General features: G+C 39.6%; 1 protein-coding gene across 1 annotated transcript; it reads right to left on the reverse strand.

Annotated features, from left to right (window-relative positions):
- Positions 1-279: 279 nt before the first annotated feature.
- Lyve1 (lymphatic vessel endothelial hyaluronan receptor 1) lies at positions 280-14133 on the reverse strand. Its single transcript, XM_005380283.2, has 6 exons — positions 13821-14133; positions 9840-10008; positions 9579-9718; positions 3256-3558; positions 2596-2674; positions 280-2001 (listed from the first exon to the last, which is right to left on the reverse strand). Exons 1-6 carry the CDS (start codon positions 13903-13905, stop codon positions 1815-1817), a joined length of 963 nt encoding a protein of 320 aa, XP_005380340.1. The 5' UTR covers positions 13906-14133; the 3' UTR covers positions 280-1814.
- Positions 14134-19002: the final 4869 nt, after the last annotated feature.

A 19002-nucleotide genomic window follows, 5' to 3' on the forward strand; every position in this document is an offset into this window, starting at 1 on the left:
AGGGATTGTGGGGAGGAAGACAATTAGCATTTTATAACTTTTATGATCTGAGTCTCAAGTGAAGGAATAATGTATGTGTACATGAGCAACTTAAAATAAGGCCATCTGAAACAAGGACAGCTTCTCATTGCGATGTATACATGACTTGGCTTACATGTTTGCATTTTAACAACCAACATTTTTCCTCTTACTTTTATAGATTACAGAGTTCAATTTCGTGCTGACTTTAGTTTTGTATGAAAGGTATAATGCATCGATGTAAATAAGAGGACAAAGAAATTATCTAAATGCTTCATTTATTTATTTGGGGGGCACAAATATTTCTGCACCTCTTGGACTCTTCTTGCTGCAAAAAATTAGAGCTAGTGATACATTTGTTAATAGCATTTTAGAAATGTGCTTTGGTGCATAGAGGTAATGTACTTCTTTGGTATGTTAATAATAAATTAAAGTTACAATGGTTGCCATATTAGAGAAAATGAGTAGATTAGTCTGTTTAAAAATTAGTTGGGAAGTAGATAAGCTAGAAATATCAAAGCTCGACAATTTAGCTTTAGACAGCACTCCGCTATGTTCAAGTTTTGATGACTAATGTTCAATTACAGAGTATAATATCTTGCAGAGCACCTGACATGTACAGGTTCAGCATCCTTAATCCAAAAATTCAAAATCCAAAATGCTCCAAAATTTGAGCATCAATATGACACTCCCAAGTGGAAAATTCTATAGCGTGAACCTTAATTTCAATTGTAAAACAATTAAAAATATTGTATAAAATTTCCTTCAACCTACAAGGTGTACATGAAACATAAATGAATTTCATGTTTAGACTCAGAGCTCATTCCCAAGATATCTCTTTATGTATATGCAACTATTTCTAAATCTAAAAAGATCCAAAATCTGCAAATACTTCTGATCCAAATATTTTAGAATAAGGATACTTGACCTGTAGTAGATATTTGGCAAGCATTTTGTTAAATTTTATTACTTTTTGACACAGAAATTTTCCTCAGTAATAGTTTCTGTAGCTCAGGTAAAACTAGAATTTTCTAAAAGTATTTTTGTTGTTTCTTATAGAAGTCTATTTTAGAGAAAACAGCAGCAACAGAAAGAAAAGGAAGTGTGTTTATGTTCTAAAAAGTGATTGCAACCCAACTGACTCAGAGAAGAATACCTGTCTGTTTTTAGTCCTGCTATAATACCTGGCCCGTCTGTTTATAGTCCCTGCTGGCTATGGTAGTGTTAGTAATGCCAGCCTCCTCCTAGTGCTCTGTTTATAATGGTTTTTCAGAGATTAGGTCTCAAGTCATGGGAATTTCCATGGCTTCTTCTTCCTTCTTTTATTTGTGCCTGGCTTAGAATGACATGCCAGGTCATATCGGTGTTTCCTTTTTAGAGCTCAAAAAGAATGTAGGCCATGGGTCTAGCCTGGTCTCAGTGACCCTGCTACTTGCTCTTCCACCCCATCTCAGCCAGCCTGAAGACCCATTTACAGATGTGTGCTGATGAGCTGTTGTAGGTTCTTGGGCTCTGAAAGCTCCTTTCTCCCACTGGGATAATATTAGGACATAGCCAGGCTAGAAAGGCTATGGGAGGATTTGGAGGTAGGAGAACAGGATCCAGAAAGGAGTGAAGGGAAAAGAGGGCTTCCTTTGGAGAACTCCATTGTCCAAAGAAAGCTCTGAGCTGATCCCTGTTAGGAACTGATGGTGAATTTTCTTCTTTTGTTCTTTGGCTCTTTTTGTTTCCCCACCTAGAGCCCAGATATGGATCAGGAAAGAAACCAGCCTCAGGTGTTCCTCCTCACTTCTTGTCTAAACTTCAGCTTCCAGGCATCGCACTGTAGTTTTGGGTGGACTCTTGGGCTCTTCTGCGTTTTTATCAGTTTTCTTTGATTCCTCATTAGGGTTGCCATCATCAGCCTTGTCTTCCTTTACTACTTTGGTTTCAATCATTTCCTTCTGCTGATTTTTGTTTGTAAAAGGGAAGGGCTTCACATACCTGTAAACAGAAACATAAAATTATTAAACCACACTTTAAAATAATTGCACCCATGTTTATCAAGAAAAAAATGTAAAATTAAAGGGAGACACTTGTACGTAACACACTGCAGCAGGTAATGCTTTGTGTGCAATGGCATAGACTAGCACAGTTGCCTGGGTACCTTTACTTCAGAGTGATGCTAACATGCTCACTCCAATATACTGACACCTTCCCACCTGAATCAACTCATTTACATTAGATAGTAGGTTCACAGGCCCAACTTTAGGCTGACCTCCCTTACAACTCTCCCATTAAAAACCCAGAACCACAAATCAAATGTAGCACATAATTTTTCTGTACATGTCAACTTTTCCTTTTTATTCCTTGACTTTCAAAGGGCTACTCACTGGCAGATATATACACCCTGGATGACATTCTCATGTTGACAAGCTGGGAGGAGAAGTGGAGTGAGGGAGAGATGTTACAGCATGGGATGATGAGTGCCATCTCCATTTTGGCTCACAAAATGCCAACAACAACAACAACACTGGGAAAACATGAGACAGGGATGTGCCAAAGATGACAAGACTGGCAATGTGCCAACAATCCCACCTTTTGACATAGCAGACCGCCAGACCAGCTGCAGCACTGAAGAAGAGCAGAGCAAGCACTAGCAGAGCCGTGGGGACACCTGAAGAAACAGACACGTGTGTTGGTCCTTCATTTACATTCTGTGTGTCTATGCATTTAAAGACTCAGCTGTACAGTCACGCAAACAACAGACCATTCAGGAGAAAAGCCTTTCTTCTGACAATTTGTGATGCTGGACTCTCAGCAGCTTCTTTGCTTCTTGCTTATAGAATCTTTGACCCTGTCTCTAGTGCTCTCTAGTCTACATTGGTGCACTATGAAAAGTAGAGTTCATTTCCTGTGACCTTGAGGCCCAATCTAGGAAAGTCGACCCGAGAGACAGAGGCCTGGAATAAAGTTATGGGCATTTAAGGTATATTTCTTTGTATATATGATAACACTAATTTATTTTTAAAGGTCTTGGGTTTTTAAATGCAAAGTTCTTTTATATTCACAATGTTGTGGCTTGATCATTAAGGTTCTTTACAACTCTCAAGTTCTATGATTTCATTAAATTTGAGTTTGTGTTAAGTTTTTATTTGTACCTGGCAGGTACTAAGTATCCAATCTGGAGACACGCTGAATGCTATGTACAGAGCATTTTGCATAAATGCACATAACATAGACATAGAAAGCATTTACCTCCAAACCCAGGAGCTTCATTCTTGAATGCTGCTCCACTTTGAGTGGATGATACCGTTTCTGTCGGCATGGAGCTAGTTTCCGTATAAACTTCTGTGATGCAAATCAATTTTTTCTTCCGTGAAGAAGAAGTGGCAGCTCGAGCAGGAGTGGTAGTGGGAGCAGCGGTTGTAGAGTACAGGGCTGATGCTGAGAAGGTGCTGTCACTGACAGGAAGCTCTACAGTGTAGGTTTCAGGTTCATAGTCTAATAGGGGATCAACGGTGGTGATAATTTCTGGAACGCATGAGTTCACCCAAACATCTGTCAGGAGAGTTTAAAACAAAACAAGAAATAAGTATTGTAATAGCCTCCTGTTTTATCACCCCTTCTCTAGCATCTTGTGATGTCCATCTCTATGGCATAGTTTATGAGGCCTTTTATAATCTGGTTCCGTTGATAGTGAGGCTCGTGGGTACAGAGTTTCTATCCTTGCTCCTGCCACACTGAAATTTTTTCAGTCTCCTGATTGTCTTTCTTCCCCATCCAAACCTTCTTCATGGTGCAGCTGCTCTTTACTTAGCTAACTCCTACCTGCCATTCAGGCATCCGATTGACCACAGCTTTCTAGGGCATACTTGTGGACCAGATTGGTCCCTGGGCATATCTTTTTGTACCTCCATGTGCTTCTCTTTTCACACTGTTCCCCCATGGCCTGTCAACTCCATGGAAGCAGGAACCCTATCTCACCTGACCATCTTGGTATGACCACTGAACCTGACACATAGTACATGCTTGGTAAATATTTAATAAAGAGGAAAGAAAAAAAAGGAAAACTGTAGAGAAAGGAGTAGATGGTGGGGGAAATGATATACACATGTGATGCCACTTTAGGACATCTGCTAAACCTAAAATTTCTCTCTGTGCTTATTTTTAAAAATTGAAAAGAGAGGGGCAAGGCAAGGATTCCTGTTGAATAGGATAGAAAGGAAACCAACATTTATTAGCATCTTATTCTGAGTCAACCATGACACTAGGTGCTTAAATTACTATCTCATTTACCAATTTTACCAAACTCTCATTTATATGGAAGGATGCTGAAGCTTAGATAAACTGAACAACTCACTCAAAGACACACAGTTAGTGGCAGAGCAATGTGATACGTTATAATATAGATTTACATGATTTTAAATCCCTGATTATTTGCGTCAGTGCATGGCATCAGCCAGAATGATAGCTATGAAATAAAAGTTATTTTGCTAAATTGATTTGTTTTTGAAAATTAAATGAATTACCAATCAAGGTCATGAATACTAATCATACATTTTCACCACACATGCATTAAGTTTGCATTTCATACTATTTACTTTCCTTTGAAAATACCTCTGTTCCAATGGACAACATTCTTGAGTTCTCTGTCCTGAACTTTTCATCACATTTGCCATTCTTGAGCCCTTTTGAGGCTCTTCCTTTACACAAAGAATATTTTTCAATATCAGGGCAAAAAGGCAGGGTGAGCTCAACAGATTATGTTGGGTACTAAAAATATAGACAAATAAGGTAGGTTCCCACTTCCAGGACAGGAGAAGCATTTTGATAAAGTTTGGAGGAATTCGCTGAAGATTTGGAGGAGTATGGAGGGATAATGTGTGCATTCAATAAATATTTGAATAGTAGCATCAATTCTGTGCCGAGCACTTTTTAGGTGCTAGGGATATGATACAAATGAGAGAAAGTCCCTGCTGCTCTTAAGGAGCTTTTATGCTACTGCAAAGATAGAGATAATAGAAAAACAATTAAACAAGTCAGAAATTTCAGAGGTGGATAAATGGTGAAAAGAAAGTTAACCATGATGCAGATTAAACTAGTGAGGGTGAGAGATGAGGGACAGACACTTTGGGTAGGGTGAGGAGAAGGTCTCTTATGGGAGGTGATGCTTAAGCTGAGACCTGAATGATGAAAAGTAGCCAGTCATTGAAGATCTAGGGCAGAAATGCTCCAAGTAGAGAGAACAGGAAGTACAAGAGTCAGACGCTGAATGAACTTGGCCCATGTGATGAATAAGAAAACCAATATGGCTGAAACAGCAGAGGCTCACATAGAATAAAAGAGGAAACAGGATATTCCAGTCTGCAGGAAGGGCACGATCCAAGACATCAGAAGTTGAAAAGCATAGCTATGCTGAGAAAATGACAAGGAGAACAGTAGCTAGTGTGTACAGTGTGTGTGACTGGGAATATGAAAGACACAGCAGGAGATAAGGCTGGGAAGATAGGTCGGGGCCAACATTCATAACTACCCATGTTAAAGAATCTGAAATTTATTCGTAAGAGAGGGAATTTCCAAGTAGGGTGTGCAAGCCTCCTAAATAACACAGCAAAGTTCTCATGTTTGTCTACTTTTATGCCGCAAAGACCTCACAATTTACATCACCTTCTCAAATGGGAGCCATCCAGGTCTGTGAAGCAGAGGAGTAATATAATGAATTACCAGTGGAGGTGTGTAGAGGCTGCAGTGCTGGGGAGACAGTACAACCCAGGAGCAAAAGAAGTTCTGCCATTGCACAGAAAGAGGCGAATCCAGCAATATCTGGAATCTCAAAACCTAGATCTTAGACTGAAAACACCCCAAAAACCCATCTGTGTGAGGCTGATGGTATAACCACTCAATGGAGTACTATGGAGGACCATTAAAAATGAGAACTATCTCTATGTACTGATATGAAGAAATTTCTAGGACTCAAGTGGAAAAAATAGTGAAAAGTAGTGTATATGGTATGGTAGTTTTGTGTAAGAAAAAAAGGGAAATGAGTCAATACACAGACACACACACACACACACACACACATTTTTCTTTATGCATGAAACAACTAGAGGGTTAAAGCAGATATCAAAATGATGAGAGCAGAAATAAATAAAAATGGTAAATAGAAATGGTAGAAGTGTCAGGAGTAAAACTTCTCTGATTATATTTTTTTAAAGTATATTTTGGACCATGGAACCCTGTAAATATGTTACGTATGCCAAAAAACCCTAAAATAGAACAAAAGTCGCAAACAGGAGCAAATGAACCCCCACTTATTTAAAAGTGATAATGCAGCCACATACAGTAGCATTTTCAAGTCACTTTTGCATCCAATTCCCTGGCCATACATCCTTGCAAGGATATCTTCTAAGTAAAATGTTTACAAAGAAATCTCACATTTCTCTCAGAAGGCATGTTACTCCTGAAGATGTTGGTTTTGTAATTTTAGAAGTGCTGTCAGACAAGAAAACATATTGTTGACTGGGAACTAAGATTTTCAGTATGGGAGAAAATAGACGCAAATAGAAAACAAAGTAAATTTAAAAAATAATTGTTAAATCTGAGTTGGAAATATCAGTATAGTCACAATTTATATACACACATGCATTATATGTATTTACCTTCCTGGCTGTCCAGTGAAAAGGGCAGAGAAGCAATGAAAGCTCCAGCAGTAATGAGAATAACTTGCATGTAGATCACAGTGACTTGGGACATGTTAGAATGCTAGGAAGCAAGGAACCACTCAAAACTGAAGAGGATATAGGACACAACGTCAACTAGAAGGCATTTTCACCTGCCAGATTTGGGACAATGTGAGCATACAAAAGAATAAAAGAATAATAGTTACAAGGTTGACTGTAACATATTGAACAAATAAAATGTCATGTGTCCATGTTAGTATAAAATGCAGGGAGTATGTGTGTGTGTGAGAGAGAGATAGAGACAGAGACAGAGAAACAGAGACTTTTTAAAATAAAAATATCAAATAATAAATGTAGAAGAAAGGATGAATTTAGAAAAAATACCATTTTGCAGCCCCTATATAATAATTGATCCCAGCAAGAACCACTGATAGTTGCTTAAACTGTTAGGTGGAGGTAGTTTGACATCAGGATATTTGCATGGTGCTCACATTGTAGATTACATACTAACTGCAGAGGGGCAGCCATATCACTGTAATTTTATTAGAGAGATCTGGCAGTCACCACCTTAGTCAAGTGACTAAAGTTAGCATACTTAATAGTGGAACATAGCAACATGAAGTGTCTTTTGTTGTGATGTGACCCAAAGCATACAATATCCGCTGTAAAATATTTTTGCTAAAAATATTGGCTATGTGCCTTTGCCACTTGGCCTAAATTTCAGTATACAGGAAATACGAGAGTTGAGAGTACAAGTTAAAACCAGGAGGAAACAGATGAGTCCAAGTCTTCCTCCTTTTTGTTTGGTCCGGAGGGCTGGCATCGTATCATCCCACTGACAGCTGGCAGGAAGTCTAGCAATCAAAAGGCAAGGCCACTTGGCAGGAGCTGGTTGTGAGGTAAGCAGATATGTGAATCACCAATCCCCAAGCTAAAGATGACAAGCTTAAAGGCAGAAGACAAGAAGGAGGATGGTGAAAAATCAGGGAAGAAATTATGTGTCCAATCCTGACTCTGTCACTAATTGACTACAGGTTTTGTACAAGTTAAATCTCCATTCTTAACTATAAAGGTTTCATCTGTCAAGTGAGAGGATTGGACGAGTTAGATATCTCTAAGGGCTTTTCCTATGCAAAAGCCCCTGGATCAGAGAACTACTTGGCTCCTCTATTGTCTTCCTGATTTAGTTTTTGCTAATGGATCGCTTGGGTCTTAGAGAATTATTTTATTTTATTGGAAGAATAAAACAAAATTTCATAACAAATTAATAGGAGAATAAGAATAGTTAATACACTGTGTATTGTCATCTTCAAAGTAGTTACTCAGAGTACAAGATATGGGCATAAAAATTCTCCAGAAGATATTAGCACACATCTTTCTTTTCAATGAACTAAGAGAATGATTTGGAAATCTACCTTGTTTATGACCTTAAGAAGGTTAGACATATGAGTATATGTTAAGAGTAATGTAAGAATGATCAAATAATTAAATATCAACTGTTCCATTAAAGAAAGCAATAGAAATTAATAGTGCAATTTTCCCTATTTGTTTATCTGGGTAACCAATAGGAAGATACCAGTATGTAATACAACAACCATTGTTAATTTCTTTTCACCTTGTCTGAAATTCTGTATTGCTTTTATGTTGTTTTGTTTATGTCTGTGTGTTTGTTAATATGTTTTTGGTTCTTCTATCTCCAAAAATAAAATTTAAAAAAAGAATAATGAATCAGACAGACGTTTTTATGACAAACTGAATAAGTATTCAGGAAGGAAAACCTGGCTAAGAAACTACTTAGGTAAAGCACTCAGGCTAAGGTTTCCTTAGCACAGTTTCCCTAGAAAAGTTTCCCTAGCAAAGTTTATGGCACAGTTGTGTGACCATGAGCAAATCAGTTCTGCTTTCTAGGCTCCAATATCTTCCTTTATAAAATGGAAATCAAGTTTTGTTCTTAAAAATGCCAAGTGTAGCATCTGAGTTTCCTCACCTATGAAGGAATCTGGGACAGTAGGAAGAGTATGGTTAGACACAAGTTACATCTTCCTAGTAATGAGGATGCTATGGTTTGGATGTTGCCTGAGTGTGTCCCGAAAGATTCACACACTGGAAGCTCAGCTTTCTGTGTGGCAGTATCAAGAGGCGGCAGGACCTTGAAGACATGGAACCTATTGGGAGGTCATTGAGGGTGCTGCCATCTGAAGGAACTGATGCAGTTTTCAGGAGACTCTGGCTATTTCTCCAGAGAGTGTTATTATCCTGGGTTGCTCTCTGGCTTCCTGCCTTACCATATACTTTCTTCCCACCACAAATGTTCTTGCCATTCTGATGCCACCCACCATGAAGCCTTCCTGAGAGCCAAGCTTCTGCTGCTGCCATGCCCTTGAAGCTACAGAACTGTGAGCTAAATAAGGCTGATTTCTTTATAAAGTGTCTAGTCTCGGGTATTTCTTTATACTAGTAAAAAATGAATTAATACAGAGACTTTAGACAAGTGTGTTCATGTCCCCTGAGCTAAGTTTCTTTATCTATAAACTGGGGTGATAAAACTTACCCACAGAGAAGCTGTCAAGATTCAGTAAGATAACTAACCCATCATGTTCCTCTGTACATTTGGTTCTCTTCCTTCTTCTGGTTTTTCTTACAGGAAGTGGGGGCATTAGAAGTGGTAAGTGAGCCTTCTGGTGCTCCTTAGGTTACTCTTCTGTCATATTTCCCCTAACTTTTTCCTCTGAGGGGCATACTACCTCTTCTAGTCTAGTCTGAGAGACAGTCTTGGGAGACTTAGATGACCACTGCCTTGGTTGCTTCTGCTACTGCTCAGGGTTACTCTTCCCAGACAGATCACAGAGCTACTGCTACCCCGAGAAGACATGCCAGATTGGAGAGAGTCTGACTCACCAGATGAGTTGTGACAATAGGCTCTGAACTTTTGGTGAGCTTTAGCTTTCCAAATCAGGATGCCTTTTCCATTCTTTCCACACCTGGGGTTCTGGTTAATCCGAGGGATGACAGGATATTGTTCTGCAACCCATCCATAACTGTAAAAGAATACAGACTAGTTGAATGGACTAATGATTGAAAGGCACCATGTCTATTTTTGAACAAAGACAGAGAGACAAAGGAGCTCTGACAGCGTTAGTGAACTCAGCTGTTTCTTACCTGCAAGTTTCAAAGCCAGACAGCAGTGCTGCTTCAACTTGGGCTTTGCTGGCCAAAGTTAGTCCGAGCAGTTTACAGGCTTCCCTGGCTTCTGAGAAATTCAGCTGTGGTTCTATTTTTTTGTTCACGAGGGCGACCCCCATAATTCTGCACGATGTTGCGACAAGCTCTGCAAAGAAATCATTAGGTCCTCAGTTTGCTGCCGTCTTTGTTCCCAGGCCTCAGGCTGTCCTTCCTTGTGGAGAATTACTACCTGGATGCAGCAGTGAGGTCTGTGTGGTTGGGACTGAATTTAGAAATAACAGGACGCAGGCCAGGAATTTCTCACAAGGGATGGGTAGATGGATGCTTGCTCTATTCCAAGCTATAAATCTCACCAGATTAAAGCTCATCCTATTCCTTTTCACTTCGGGTTCTTGGAGTGGGGTCTAAGTGATACAGCTGCCACCAACCTTCTAGGAGTCTGTAAAATGAAGCATCTAAGACTTTGAGAAGCCCAAAATTCAGGGCTCTGGTCAATAGAAAGCTAGCAATATTAGCAATACTCTAAAGCAGTGGTGGTAAACTTATGGCATGCATGCTGCTGGGAGCTGTTTGTATCACTAAAAGCTCTAAAGGTTGTCATTACTGCCTGATGTGGTTGGGGACATTGTTTCAAAAGGTTGTCATTACTGCCTGATGTGGTTGGGGACATTGTTTCAAAAAGGGCTGAAAATCTTGCACTTGTAGCAGAAGGTAAGCTCTCTTGGCTCCAGGTCTTTGCTGACCATTGGGGGGCAGGCTTTCTCAGAAGTTCCTGGAGGAGCTGGGCAATAAATCTTGCATGGCAGAGAAACTAAATAAAGGAAGTGGAGTTTTACAGTCAGACCGGGGCTTGGATCTAGCCTCTGTGGCATTAGCTCTGTTACCTTGGGTTAGTTACTTTCCCACTTTGAGCCTCTGTTCTTATCTATAATATAGAGAGTAACACTATTTACTGCTTAGGATAGTAAGAGTTAGGTGAATGCTTAACATAAAAATGCTTAGAATGGTGCCTACCACATAGTAGGTACCCATAGGTAGTCATAGATAACAGATTGCCATTATGTTATTTGCAAAGTGTTTGGTTGTAGCTTGGTGATGTTTGAACTGTTAGTTGGTAGTTGATAGAGGTAGCTGAACTGTTAGGATATTAATTATATTTTTCCTCAAAATTGAATGGACTTGGGAGCTCTTTTGATCCCTTAGGGTTCTGGGATGTATAGAGCTGTACGAAACTGCCACATTGCATTGTATTCAAGGACATTATTCCTGTTGGACTTTACCTATGCAAATTCCTAAAAGGACATTCCAGTCTTCCAAGTAATTGCTTGTTTGTACAGAGCTCTGTGTAGCGGATGCCTAACTGCCTTGATCACTTCTGAGGTTGGTATTTTGATGTTGGGAACACTGAGCCTCTCTAAGTTCTCTGTCTGTACAATCTTGCTCTGTTCAGGAGGAAAGGATGCGTAGATGATGTTCAGTATTTGTGAATGGCTCTGGTTACGTTCAGACCTTTCATCAAGAGAGAACAGAGTCAACACCCAGTATGACTAGGGTGTTAGAACAATTGTGTATGACTAATGCTAGTATCCATACCAGTACTGATATTAATACTGATAGCAATACCAAAGGTAATTCCAACACCTGTCATCTGTTGATCTTACTCTGTGCAAACTTTGCCTTTCTTAAGAGAAAAATTGAGGCTCAGAAAAATTAAGTAACTTTTCTAAAATCAAAGACATAGAGGAACTTGGTGAAAGATTGGGAGCATAAACCCATTTTTGTCTGACTCTAAAACCCCAGGTTTCTGGGCATGGGGGCTCATGCCTGTAATCCCAGCCCTCAGGAGACTGAGGCAGGAGGATCACTGTGAGTTTGAGGCCAGCCTGGGCTACATAGTTCAAGGCCAATCTGAACTACATAGTGAGACCCTGTCTCAAAAAGAAAAAAAAACCCGGGTCAATTATGATATTGTTCTGTTTTCCATGTGGGAAGACAGACAGGCAGACAGACACACATACAATTACCCAGTTGTTTCAGAATTTGGCTCCTTTAGCTCAGAAACTTACTATTGCTCAGACCTCATATGGCTGCTTCTTTGGAAATTGACTGTACAGAGGGTTTGTTCTTTATACTACAAACTGGTCTTACTACTCTGTTATAACTAACCTTTACTGTATCATCTGGAGTAATGATAGACCTAACCTGGGTGAATAGATTTAGCTTTAGATATTCCCACTGTTGCTAAATGGCTAGGACCTTGGGCAAATCAGTACTGCTATCCATAAAATAGGGATGATTATATCCTTCCAGGAATTTTTATTTGGAATTAAATGAGATAACTTGTACTTAGCAGAGGCTGGATCCATAGAAGGTATTCAACAAATATTAATCAATTTTATGCTTTCCTATTTCATTTAGATGTAAAAATAGGGAGTTGGAATTTGACCTCTTCCTCAAGATTTCTTAGAAAATAGCAAATATAGTAGAAGCAGTACATGCTTAGAAATCAGAGATAAATTCAATCCCAAATTTAGTACTTACCACTTGCATGACTTCGGGCAAATCACTTGCCCACTGCACTAAGTCTGCTTTTTCATCTATAAAATGTTTTCTTGAGAGTATTAGGTGAAACTATATCTATTTCTATATCAATATCTATATATCTGTCTCTCTGCATAATAGACTTTCAAAAAGTCCCATTTCCATCTGCTTACCTTTATTGCCACCTGATCTATAACCACCCTTATGATAACTTTAAGCTCTTTCCAAAAATTTAACCTCTTTAGGAAATTTTTGCCATTGAGAATGGTGTAAAGAGTGTGATGTAGTCATTATCAAGGAACAGTTTTGAAAATAGTTTGAGTAATAGCAGTATTGTAGAAGAAAGGGAATAGTCTTCCCAGGGGGATTTCAAAGAGGACCAGGTTTATTTAAAAGTAACAGTTCTGCTATTTGGAAAAAAAAAACTCAATCATATAACTCAATCCGCTCTTGTGAAATTAAATTACAATCTATAAATCAACACTGAATGTCTGTTCCTGACATATTTTATTTCTAAGGGCATCTTCCCAGCAGAGGAACAAACAATTTTCCCTTTAATAAAAGTACTCAGATTTTCATCTGCCCAAAGCTGTAATAAGTGATTTGTGGTTACGTATTTTTTCCTACAGTGCAGAATAAGTTTTCCATTTAGGCATCTCAAAAGCTCAGCAATCCCTCTAAGCCATTCCTTTGGTAGGGAGCTGATGGCAAATTTTTGAAACCTGTACTGCATTTTCATAAATTTTTTTCAGTTTATTTACTGCATATTAAAAACTTTGCAGCCCATTGATAGTGTAGGGAACTTGAAATTAAAATAATTATGCAGACATTTCTAAAACCATAAAATTAAGTTGATATTTACTGGAAGTTACTCATTTTTTCTGAGGCTTAACCCATTGTTTTAAATTTTTCACAATTATAGTCTGCTTCTTGAATGAGACACTTTTAAAACATTTCTTCTTGATGTTTTATTGCAAAATATTCCTATTAAAATACTCCATAACCAAAAAAAAAAAAAAAATCAAGTTATGTCACGCACAGGTACAAATTCCCTATGATGAATGTGATCACTATGTATACCTAAAATGTACCAGTAAATTTAATTAATAAAAACAATGCTCTGGATTCAATTCCTAGACCTGCCAATAAAAAAAAAACAACATTGAAATGTAAAAAGAAAATACTCTATAGCAAAAAATAATAGTCAAAATGATGTAAAAGTAAATATAAATCATTTTGGTGAAGTTGACAGGGTGGTAGAAACATTTCTGGCTAAACAGTACTACCCAGTAGAACTTCCGTTGACCTTGAGGGTCGCTCCTGTTTCCAGAAACCCATAGTTAAGATCGTAGCAGGCACAGGACAGCTTCTAAGACCTTGCTTTGCCTCAGCTTGCAGATCTGGTAAGAAACCTACCTTGTACTCGGACAGAGCCTTGGACCAGAAGCCTCGTGGTCCAAATGATGGCAAGAAGCAACGCCAGGCTGAAGCACTTGGTCATTGTGCAAAGTTCCAGGAGCTGAGGGGGCACTGCAAACGGCCACAGGCTGTAAGGCAGGAGGATGCTTAATCACCAGGCTAGATGGAGAGTTCTGGAAATATGTGGAAGCTCCCACTGCTCTACTTCATAACGGAGACATCCGGATTTCCCTGCTTTCAAGCTGTGACTTGTCAAGGTCACTGGGGAAAATGAGTGACGTCCCCTGAATGCCCAGGCTGTACTTTGTGGATGGCTTTCTGGAAAATTTAGCTAATGCTGACTCAGAAAACACACGAGTGAGGAAGGCTGATAGAACGAGCTGCTGCAAGTTTTCTCAGTTCCCATATTCCCTGCCCCTGGCCTACTCTGGGGGCTCCGTTCTCCCATGTGTTTTGTTACTGCAGACAGAGCCCATTCATTCATGCCTCCCTAGAAATGTCTGTCTCTGAAAGAGAGCGGGCATGGCTTGTGCTTCTTTCCCTTTCACAATCAGTGAGTTTTCCCCTCAGTCGCATTTACTTGTAATACATAGGGAAATGATTTTGAGGCTCACAAAAATAAATGCCCACTAAATCCCATGCCTTCCTTTGGGACTGTTGGGATTTTTTTTATACATAGGCTATCTCAACACCACTACAGGGGATCCCTTTTTCAAAGAAACCAGACGCATATAAAAGTTCAAATTTATAAAACACAAGGGGGCAGTTTACAAAATTAGTCATCTTAACTTTACAAAAAGATTTTTGACTTTATCGTAGTAGTCATCACAGGAGTTCTATCTATAACTTTTTCTTAATAACTGCTATTGTATTTCGATGGACTAGAGTTAGTGTAGACTCCACCCTTCTCACCTGAGGAATGCGAGGGTTATCTGCAACGTGCACAAGCAGAGTGAATGCTGTTTTTGTAGTAGAGTTTTCAGGGGCTTGCCCTCATGGCTAAGTATGGAGTTCTGGCTTGTGAGCAATGCCTACATCACAGTTTTATTATGAACTTTCTGCAAAGTGAGTATCTTTGATAGAAATAGTGCATAGATGACCAGTTTTTTTCTGTATAAGTGATATTCATCATAAAGTTAGCTATATCTGTGCAGAAAACAGCAATAACAAAAAGAAAATCTGTTCTGTACAAACACAGGAAATATCTAAGATATCAGGAAAGAGTCCCTAAATATCTCCCAACAGACTCCTTACTGTTTGGAGCTACAGGCTCCTAGTACCTCAAAAAACATATGTGACCGTGTCATCATTGTGCCAGGTAGATAGCTGGAACCGTGTCCTCTTCATAATGGTCCTAATGTCTACCTGGCACCATGTCTGAAAGAAAGCTAGTTTTCAAAAATTCGTTATTACAGAACAGAAAGGAGGAAGAAAGAAAGGGGAAAAATAAATCCTGGACACAAGGCATGGGAGAAATAGCTTATGAGAAATGAGAAGATGTTTGATTTTGTAAACGAATGGCCTGGAGGGGAATTATTGGAGAAAGGAAATCTGCATTTTTGTCCTGGTGCTTCATGAGTTTCTGGAAGTGGAAACAGTTTTATTTTTGATATTCCCATTGAGAAAAGTCACACCGCCTTTGAATTGTGATTGGAGATTCCCGATTGGAACTAGCTGCCTCTGCTGTTAAGCGAGAATACCTTCACACTCAGCTTCCAGGCCCCTGGTGGTGATCCTCTGGCACATGTGCCACAGTGGGCTGTTGGTATCATTGAAAGCTCTAAAAGTTTGCCATCACTGTAGGCTCGCTTGCGTGGTGGGTTTCAGAAGAATTTGATGTCAAGAATTAAGAGTTGAAGTGGAGAGCTATTAAAAAACATTGCCAGACAATCTCTCCTCACCACTTAGAGGAAGAATGTTCAAGCTATGATAAAAAGAAGACACGTTTCTATCCATTTCTTGATAACAGCTCACACTGTCATCGAGGATAACCAATAATTAAGGAAGAAACTTGTACAACTAGAAATCCATAAAATTAAATGAAAATAGGGAGAACAACAATCAAATTTCAAAGGAGAGCTGGAAGTGTGCAATATCCAGGCTAGTTTTGTTATAACCTGGGTATCGAAAACAAGAATAAAAGTCCATAGGTCACCAGACCACAAAGTGTCACAGCTGGACCTGATATGAAAGACTGAGCTTAACTCAGAGGTCATGGATTTTGAGCTTGATGAAATATTATACTACCCATTTAATCTGACACATACCATACAAATATAGATGTATGCTACGGCTTGTATCTAGATGCTCCCCTAAAGCAGCTACTGGCTGCTTCCTGCCTGCCACAACCATGGACTGTTTCTTTGCAATTCCTCTCTGCCATGCCTCCCGGCCTTGGAGCCAGCCGACTATGGATTGAGACCTGGATGAACTGAGCCGAAAGAAACCTGCCGTCCTTTGACTTCGAGTGTTGGGAATCTTGTCTCAGCCATGAGAAAAATAACTAAGACAATATAGTAGATGTTTTGAAATGCAGCATAAAAGAAGGAAATAAGGTACAATGCAGAGTCCTGCATTGAGGATACTGTCTAAATTTTAGTTTAACTTCTAATAATTTGTGTGATCTTGAACAAGTCATTTACCTTCTCTGGGCCTCAGTTTTGTCATCTATTGAAGAAGTTAACCAAATTAAATGAACTTAAATATAACAGCAATATTATCCTACAGTGCCTGATACTGAAGAATTATTTTTTAAAAGTATGGATAGGTGGGAAAATGTATTCATCAGTGTAGTCTAGCTGCTGTAACAAATGACCCCAAATCTCAATGGATTAATAAATTAAGTTTATTCTCATTACAATCCAATGGCTGACAGTTGGTGGTAGCACTGGTTGTAATAGTGGAATATATGTGTAGTGGGGAGATTTTACTGCCACAGTCAATTCAGGGACAGAAACTCATTCCCTCAGTCTCCGTGTTATTCCACTATCACTAGTACCTCTGACTCTGTGAGATCTTCACATTGAGCCAGCCACCAAAGAAAGAGTGAAGAGGGGGCTGAAGCTGGAGATTGTTTTAGGGGCCAGGCCTGGGATACATCACTTCCATCAAGAGTGCATCAGCCAGAACTTTGTCACTTGTTTCTACCTAATTGCAAAGGACCCATACTCTAGTTATGTGCCCTGAGTAAAGAAAAATAATTTGGTGAACACAGAATGGACTCTGACACAGTTTACCCTTCTATCGCTCACTATTGGGATCACTGTTCCTCCCACAGGTAGAATATAGTACAGTAGTACCTTGGTTCACGAATTTAATTCTCCGTGGTGTCTTGGTTACTTTTCTCTCATTGCTGAGACAAAATACCCGACGTCCAAAATTAAGGCAGGAAAGGTTTATTTAGCTTACAGTCTGTGGAGGTTTCAGTCCATACTCGGCTGGCACCAAGGCAGGGCAGCACATGCAGAGGGCAAGAGTTCATGGCAGGTGGAAGATAGCCAAAGCAGCCAGAGCAAAAGGAGGAGTGGCGTCAAGCAGCCTCTTTCTCTCCCTTACATATGCAAACTATCTGCCCCAGGGCGGGTGTAGCACTCACACCCATGAACAAATCATAAATTCTAGAAGCCCGCCCCATGACTGCATGAAGCTTTGGGAGGACATCCGGAACCAAACCATAACACACGGAAAGCTACCACTGTACTTTACTTCAAGAAAAGCAGTTGAAGGTTCTGTCCAGCTCAAATCCATAATCTCCAAGTTAGGCTCAGTCTTCTCTATCAGGTTTGGTTGTGGCACTTTATGATCTGGTGACTTATGAACTAAAAAAATTATACACACACACACACACACACACACACACACTCACAATGGTGAAGCAGAAGCTTGATGACCTCAATAAAATTTCCCAGGTGTAAAAGAGAAGACCAGGAATCACAGCAATCATCTGGCCATAGTCATTCTGGAATACCAATGAAAAGACATGGCTGTGGACTGGCTGTGGGTTGAGTGTGCCCTCAAGGGCCCATTGTGATTAATGGCTTGATCTCCTGGGTGGTATTGTATTGGGAGATAGTAGAACCTTTGAGAGACAGGGACAGGTATGATGTCCATAGGTCATTGGTAGTATGAGGTATTTCCTATGTGACTCCTTTAGTAGTTTTCACAAGGGAGTTGTTATACAAGGAGCAAGTCTGATCCATCTTTCTTCCCTCTGCTTCTTAGCTCGACAAGTGACTACTTGCTCCAGCACAAACTCTCATCATTGCCATTCACCATTCACCATGAAGTTCTTGGCAGAAGCGAACTGGCACAGGCACCATGCCCTTGAACCTCTAGCACTGTGAGCTAAATAAAACTCTTCTACTTCTTAAGTAGCCTGGGTTAAGTATTTTGTTATAGTGATGAAAAGCTGAACAATGCAACCATTGCATCAGTTTTCTACTGCTGCATAACAAATTACTATGGACTTAGTGGCCTAAAATATACTCATTTATTATCTCACATTTCCTGTGGGTCAGAAGTCTGGGGGTGGTGCTCTGGTAGGTCCTCTTTGGTTCTCACCAGACTGAAATCGAGGTGTTGCCTGGGCTGAGATCTTGCATGGAGGCTCTAGGGAAGAATGTATTTTCAGAATCATTCAGATTGATGGCAGAATTCATTTATTGGAGGTTGTAGAAATGAGGTCTCTCTTCCTCTTCATTTTCAACACAGCATGACACAGAGTCTTCCTTGTTCTCCACTCTCTGACTTCTACTTCTACCATGAACCAGAGCAAGTTCTCTACTTTAAAAGACTCATGAGACTATATGGATCCTACATGAATAATCTCCTTATCTTCGGTCAACTGTATCATCTAATGTAAAATAAAAGTAGGAGTTATATCTCAAATCCAAAGGTTCCGTGGGTTGGGGTGACACTTCAGAAATTCTACCTAGCAGAGTCACCCATCTTTGATTAGAATCTGATTCTGTTTCTGGGAGAAACTTCCATGCTCACTGTTCTCTGTGGCCCCTGCCTTCACTCTGGGAGGCCTTTCATTATGCATAATCTTCTTATATATATTTGAAGTAGGTATTAAGGAGTACCCTCCCTTCACAGAAAGCATAGCTTTTGTAGTCTACTTCCTGCTGGTGTAAGTAGAGAAACCAAAAATTGTTTTATAACTTGAGCAACAACTGAA

Source organism: Chinchilla lanigera, unplaced genomic scaffold (genome assembly GCF_000276665.1).
Source record: "Chinchilla lanigera isolate Chin_1 unplaced genomic scaffold, ChiLan1.0 scaffold00013, whole genome shotgun sequence".
NCBI classification, from domain to species: domain Eukaryota; kingdom Metazoa; phylum Chordata; class Mammalia; order Rodentia; family Chinchillidae; genus Chinchilla; species Chinchilla lanigera.

What these genes read in the sequence shown, in the direction of transcription:
- Lyve1 (XM_005380283.2), bottom strand. Translation starts at nt 13,905, where the DNA reads ATGACCAAGTGCTTCAGCCTGGCGTTGCTTCTTGCCATCATTTGGACC. An exon ending in TCTGGCTTTGAAACTTGCAG is followed by an intron (nt 9,719 to 9,839) that starts GTAAGAAACAGC and finishes ATTCTTTTACAG; the next exon opens with TTATGGATGGGTTGCAGAAC. An exon ending in CTATTGTCACAACTCATCTG is followed by an intron (nt 3,559 to 9,578) that starts GTGAGTCAGACT and finishes CTCTCCTGACAG; the next exon opens with ATGTTTGGGTGAACTCATGC.